The sequence below is a fragment of the Nansenia antarctica genome, assembly GCF_963989245.1.
Source record: "Nansenia antarctica genome assembly, chromosome: 11".
Lineage (NCBI taxonomy): Eukaryota > Metazoa > Chordata > Actinopteri > Argentiniformes > Microstomatidae > Nansenia > Nansenia antarctica.
The window spans coordinates 214079-220766 of record NC_137681.1 but is presented as its reverse complement, the minus strand read 5'-3'; the positions used below and the strand labels follow the sequence as shown (position 1 = coordinate 220766).

General features: G+C 47.9%; 1 protein-coding gene across 1 annotated transcript in view; it reads left to right on the top strand.

Moving 5' to 3' along the window:
• Nucleotides 1-3058: 3058 nt before the first annotated feature.
• Nucleotides 3059-6688, top strand: part of LOC308167440 (phosphatidylinositol 3,4,5-trisphosphate 3-phosphatase and dual-specificity protein phosphatase PTEN-like) — a gene marked incomplete at its 5' end in the record, with an annotated part of 7561 nt that continues 3931 nt past the window's right edge. The window contains one exon of the mRNA XM_080541858.1: nt 3059-3368. Coding sequence (XP_080397984.1) covers nt 3059-3368 — 310 coding nt within the window. The remainder of the gene's footprint in view (nt 3369-6688) is intronic.

The following is a 6688-nucleotide window of genomic DNA, read 5'->3' as shown; positions in this document are numbered from 1 at the left end:
CAACGTTGCTGCTTCCCAACCCCAGTTGAAAAGGAGGGTTGTTGTTTCCATGGGGGAGGGAGTTACGCATGACTAGTTTCCCGGGGTAGTGGGGGGGTTATTACGTGACGCAGGCCTGTCTCACCACGGCACGATGCTGACAGCTCTCTGCTCTCTCTGGGCTCCCTGACAACACGCAGCACAACTCTCCCACACGCCAACATCACAAACGCCTTAATGAGGTGATGAACAGAAGACAGGGAGGTGGGGAGTTGTCCCTTACAACTGACCCAGGACCAGATACTTCCAGCTACTTCATAACCGCTGATATCAGTATTAGGGTCAGGTCATCTGCTCCTAGATCTGTGACAGGGAACCATGTTCATCTTTCGCTTGAAAAGAGTACTGGTTGCTAGGTATTCAGTCCTGGTTGCTAGGTATTCAGTCCTGGTTGCTAGGTATTCAGTACTGGTTGCTAGGTATTCAGTACTGGTTGCTAGGTATTCAGTCCTGGTTGCTAGGTATTCAGTCCTGGTTGCTAGGTATTCAGTCCTGGTTGCTAGGTATTCAGTACTGGTTGCTAGGTATTCAGTACTGGTTGCTAGGTATTCAGTCCTGGTTGCTAGGCATTCAGTCCTGGTTGCTAGGTATTCAGTCCTGGTTGCTAGGCATTCAGTCCTGGTTGCTAGGTATTCAGTGTTTATAACATTCCATCGTCTGGTCTGGTCTGGGTCTGGTCTGGTCTGGTCTGGGTCTGGTCTGGGTCTGGGTCTGGTCTGGGTCTGGGTCTGGTCTGGGTCTGGGTCTGGTCTGGTCTGGTCTGGTCTGGTCTGGTCTGGGTCTGGTCTGGTCTGGGTCTGGTCTGGTCTGGGTCTGGTCTGGGTCTGGTCTGGGTCTGGTCTGGGTCTGGTCTGGTCGGGTCTGGTCTGGTCTGGGTCTGGTCTGGGTCTGGTCTGGGTCTGGTCTGGGTCTGGTCTGGTCTGGTCTGGGTCTGGTCTGGTCTGGGTCTGGTCTGGTCGGGTCTGGTCTGGTCTGGGTCTGGTCTGGGTCTGGTCTGGGTCTGGTCTGGTCTGGGTATGGTCTGGGTCTGGTCTGGGTCTGGTCTGGTCTGGTCTGGGTCAGTGTGGGTCTGGTCTGGTCTGGTTCTGGTCTGGTCTGGTCTGGGTCTGGTCTGGGTCTGGTTCTGGTCTGGTCTGGTCTGGGTCTGGTCTGGTCTGGGTCTGGGTCTGGTCTGGGTCTGGGTCTGGTCTGGTCTGGGTCTGGTCTGGGTCTGGGTCTGGTCTGGTCTGGGTCTGGTCTGGTCTGGTCTGGTCTGGTCTGGGTCTGGTCTGGGTCTGGTCTGGTCTGGTCTGGGTCTGGTCTGGTCTGGTCTGGGTCTGGTCTGGTCTCCCTTTGGCCTCCCTTTTCTCCCGGGTTTGAGAAGTTGCAGGTATTCGGTTGTTAAGTCATGACGTGTTTCCGGGTCCAAAGTTGGCTGAGGCGCTGTTTTCGAAATGCCTCAGTAATAATAATAATTCATTATATTTGTACAGCGCTTTTCCAAGGCTCAAAGATGCTGACAAATATGGGAAAACGGGAAAGTGCTGCTGTGTCCCTTGTTGTATGAATAGATCCCAGTCTAAAAAACGAACTGTCATTCTACCGCTGTAGTACACTGGTACTCTGGTGCAGGGAATTTCTGGTTTGGACCCTGAAATTGCTAAACGTCACGTTTGACGTCAGACTTAACAACCGAATTAGGGTTAGGGTATATGTATAGTGTAGGGTTAGGGTTAGGGTATATGTATAGTATATGTACTGTATGTTAAATCAATACACAGCCCGTCTTCTCCTATTCAACCAGTAGGTGGAGCCCTCCTCTCCCCCTGCTGTCACTCAGACAGGACAGATCTGTGTCTGCTTGAGGAGAAGAGAACAGTTTGGTACGTCTCTCTTGAACAGTGAGACTACCTAGACTAACCCTAACCCTAGAGACATGAAGATGAGACTACCTAGAGACATGAAGATGAGACTACCTAGAGACATGAAGACTGAATAAACAGAAGATTATAGAAAAATAAAACACCATTTGTGTGGGGGGCTAATTTAGGGTCCTAAGTTTGCATAGGGGTTTAGGGTTAAGGTTAGGGTTAGGGTTAGGGTTGGGGTTGGGGTTGGGGTTAGTTGGGTTTCCTCTGTGGCTGTTTGGTACTTTAGCCTCCTCAGCCACCTGTGGCGCTCTGGGATCTCCCCAGGAGGAATATAATGTCAGCCAGTGTTGCTGTTTGTTTAACCTTCTACAGTCCAGTGGGTTGGTGTGTAGCGGGGAGGGGGGGGGGGGGGGGGTGACAGAGAGTCATGTTCTGTCACACGGTCGTCCAGTGTAAAGTTCTTAGGCTTTGGGTTCCTGACAAGAATGATTGGAGAATGCGTACTCATATTATTCATATTATATTCATAATGCTGAGTCATGGTCTATTATTAATCAAGGCGTTAGGGGCTACAGTGGTGGTGTTTCCAGTTCCCCGGAAAGCGGTATGACCCTCACAGAGAAAACCTTCTCTGTCCCGCCTGTCCCACTAGATTCTATGCCAATCAAAACCAAAGTAGTAAACTAGTTGGAATAGTGTGCATTGTCTAGCTTAGCCTGGCTTTAGTGTGATACACGACATGATGATAGAAATACAAGGCTGAAGTTTATAATCTTCTTACAGAGTCGTCCCAATCTCAGGAGATTAGAAGGGGGGGGGCATCTCTGTTTGATGTACCCCAGGGGCAGGCGTGTCACAGGCGTGTCACAGGCGTGTCACAGGGTAAACAGACAGAGTCATGAGAGCCTCCCTGCCCTTCGCTGAAGATAAACACTAAAAATACGACCTGCTTAATCTGCTTAAGGGAGTGTGCACTTGCTGCTCATCTTGACAGACAACACACACACTCACACACACAGGGTCAGCCGCTAAGTCTGAGCAGGCTAAGGCCTAATGCTAATGCTAACCCTAATGCCTGAGGTTTGATGGAGGTTTACGGTTCAGCCGTCGTGTCGTTCGGTTAGCGGTTATCTCCCTGTCATGGTTGTGGTCGTGGTTCTGTTTCCTGCATGGTTTCGCGTTTGGAGTCGGTCTGCCAGCAGTGTTGGGCGAGGGAGAGGCGGGGCAGCATGAACCTGCCCAACCTCAGCAGTCTGGGGAAGCTCTGCGGCTCCACCCGGGACGAGATGGTGGTCCTGGACCGGGTCAAACGCAAGAACTCGGTCAGGCGGATGTCCATCATAGAAGACGGCGACATCGCCGAGGTTCTCTACCTGATCCCCAAACAGGCCATGATGGACCAGCTGCCCTTCCTCAACCCCAACGAGTATCTCTTGTGTGAGAAAATGATGGGCTGGCCATCGAACATGTCAGCACCGGGTAAGGGATGACTTCACCCTAACCCTAACCCTAGAGGCCTAGAACACAGCTGTGGTGAAAACAGACGGGTCAAAATGGAGGTAGGGCAAAGAAGAGGAGAGTAAGGGGGAGGAAGGAGAGAGAGGAGAGGTAAGGGTTAGGGTTAGGGTTATGGGTGAAAGAGGAACCAGAAAGAAAGGTGAGCAAGCTAGGAAGACATTGTGTCGACTGAGAACACAAGTTATTGATAAAAAAGAGAGGGTATTCTTTTTTGGGCATGTCAGAGTGTTGGTCATTGCATTTATCTTGAACATGTTGCCAGATTGAGTTTGTATGTCTGATATGAAGCTGAGGAATAGTGAGTATGTGTGGTAATCCTAACTCGAAGGTCTACCCTCATAAATTGAATCATGACGCAAATGAATGAATCAAATTGAATGGAAAGTCTTTGACAGGTACTGACAGCTGACAGCCCTGTTACCAGACAGGGTTAGGGTTACTCTAACCCTCAGAGTAAAGCTCTCCGCTAAGCTGTTGTCATGGAGAGAAACGTCTCCACACTGTAACACAGGTCAGAGCCCAGGTTTACTCAGAACATGTGACACATCACATCACAGCTCCGTACCGTCCAGGACTGTTAGAGTTAGGGCTAGAACAGAGCAGGCAGGAAGGCTCACTGAGTCAGCAGGGACGTACAGATATCATCATAACCCTAACCCTCTACAGAGAAGAGAAGAGCACCTACACTCTGTCCTGTAGTTGCCAGATAAGGGCAGCGCTGCGGTCAGCACCATGTAGTTGCCAGATAAGCAGAGCTGCGGTCAGCACCAGCGCAGTGAGAATGGCAGAGATATTACAGGCTGCAGCTGGTGTGACTCAACAAAGAGATTTATGGTTTAGTTATAGTAGTATAGTAGTATATAGTAGTAGTATATATAGTAGTAGTATTACAGTTTTAGTAGTATTACAGTTATAGTAGTATTACAGTTATAGTAGTATAGTTCTGTTCCATTTGGGTCAGCGCACCTGTCCTGAGAGGTCATAGGTCACACAGAGGTTCACAGAGCCCAGCTCCACAGGCTCTCAGTAGAACACAGAGCAGTAAAAGGAGATTACAAACAAACCTTTATAATCCTCTTAGCTTCCCTGTTCCCTAGTTATTACAGTCAGAGGCGGTCTGAATATGTGTGGTAGCTATGGTTACGCTGATGGTCTCACCATGTTTGTCTTCTTTTGTTATTGTTGTCAGATTGTGTGTGTGTGTGTGTGTGTGTGTGTGTGTGTCTTTGTTGTACTTGTGTTGAGATTGAGATTCCCCTCGTATGGGAACAATTATTTTCTGGTAACGACCCTTGTGCCAAACGATGTTGCATAGTGACGCTTGTTTTAAAGAAACAACCAAATATTTAATATATATATACAAAATAAGTTCAGGAAAGATGGTAGTTTCATCTCCACCAGGGGTCGTCATCCTCAACATCTGATCTGTGACGTCTGTTTTGGTCCGCAAGCCGGCATCCGACTTAATGGGTGGGTGGGTTAGGGTTAGGGTGGGTTAGGGTGGGTTAGGGTTAGGGTGGGTTAGGGTGGGTTAGGGTGGGTTAGGGTTAGAGTGGGTTAGGGTGGGTTAGGGTGGGTTAGGGTTAGGGTTGGTTAGGGTGTGAAGATCAGCTGTTCTCTTTAAAGGACGAAGGCGGACGAAGGCTCGCATTACTGTGGAACCACCACCTGCTCTACACACACACACACACACACACCAGTGGAGGCTCCTCCATAGAGGTGGAGGAGGCCTGGCCTCCCCAATAATTTGAGAGAAGAGAGAGAGATTTAGAAAAGCAATAATTATATTTATTTTATTTATTTATTTATTTAACATATTATATTATATTAATATTATTTCTGTTTTGTTCATAAATCTGAATTTTTCCATGGCTAAAACCCAATATTGCAATTGTAAAGCACCTACAGGCCAGAATCCCTATCCGTTTCTATTGAAGGAGGCCAGGCCTCCTGTCGGAAAGTCCAGGCCTCCTGTCGGAAAGTGGTTTCTCATAGAAGTCAATGTAATGCAATTTTTTTCATGGCAATATGTGATTGGCCAAATCACTGAAAATGGGTGGGCACAGGAGGCCTGGCCTCACCATGCATTGAGTCCAGGGCTGAAAGATTGACATTTTGTTCGTCCAATCACATGAACGCCAGTCACTTCAGTGCAGGACACGCTAGAACACCCATGGCTATTATCCCTGAAAATAATAGCTAATTTGGCCAAATACTTTTGCCTAAAATGACCTCGGAAGTCGGCGAGATTCTGGCGCGATTTATACATCGAATAGGTAGACAACATTTAGGATTTATTGAACAGTTTTATTTTTAATATTAATAATTAATAATTGTATGTAGTATGTTGTGGTGAATGTTGTGAGCCTGAGCAGAAGGGACAATAGCTGCTGCAGGCGGACCATGACCCATTGTGCAGGTAACTTATTACATGTTTTGGTGCATTTTGTAAGAGTCCACTCGTGGTGTTGCTAGCATTCGCGAGCTAGGGCATGGCTAGTCAGTAACGTCATGTTGCATTCCACGTGTAGTACCCTTTTCCGCCACACGCGTGTATGAGTGCTGTTCTGCAGGATAAATATTAGAAATGGATGAAGGATTGTTCTGAATTGTATATTGTGTGTCTGATTGACATAGTGTTTGAGTGCTTTTGACATGTCATTGATTGTATGTAGTATGTTGTGGTGAATGTTGTGAGCCTGAGCAGAAGGGACAATAGCTGCTGCAGGCGGACCAGAGATTCATGCCAATTGTTTTGTTTATTTGATGACCCATTGTGCAGGCAATAAAAGCTGCTTCATCCACCATCCTGAGAGTGTCCCAATCCCTTCAGTACCGCCAAACACAAATTAATAATTTTTAACAAAGACAGATAAGAAGAACAGGGAACATTCCATCGCGAGTGAAGCGAGCAAGCGGAAAAAAAATTGGCCTCCTCAATTCTGGAAGTCACCAGCCTCCACTGACACACACACACACACACACACACACACACACACGAACAGAGAGTCGCGGCTCTGCGACGCACAAACCTGCCACGGCCCCCCCTAACCCTGACCCCCCCTAACCCTGCTGTGATTTAATTGAGTTTCATTGTAAATAGTTTTTGTGTTCAGAGCGTTGGCTTGGCGGTTGTCTATGACTCAGGGTCTTTCCATAAGGGACGTTTTAATTATTATTAACCTGTTAATAGTGCTGGGAGAGAGAGAGAGAGAGAGAGAGAGAGAGAGAGAGAGAGAGAGAGAGAGAGAGAGACAGAGAGAGAGACAGAGAGAGAGAGA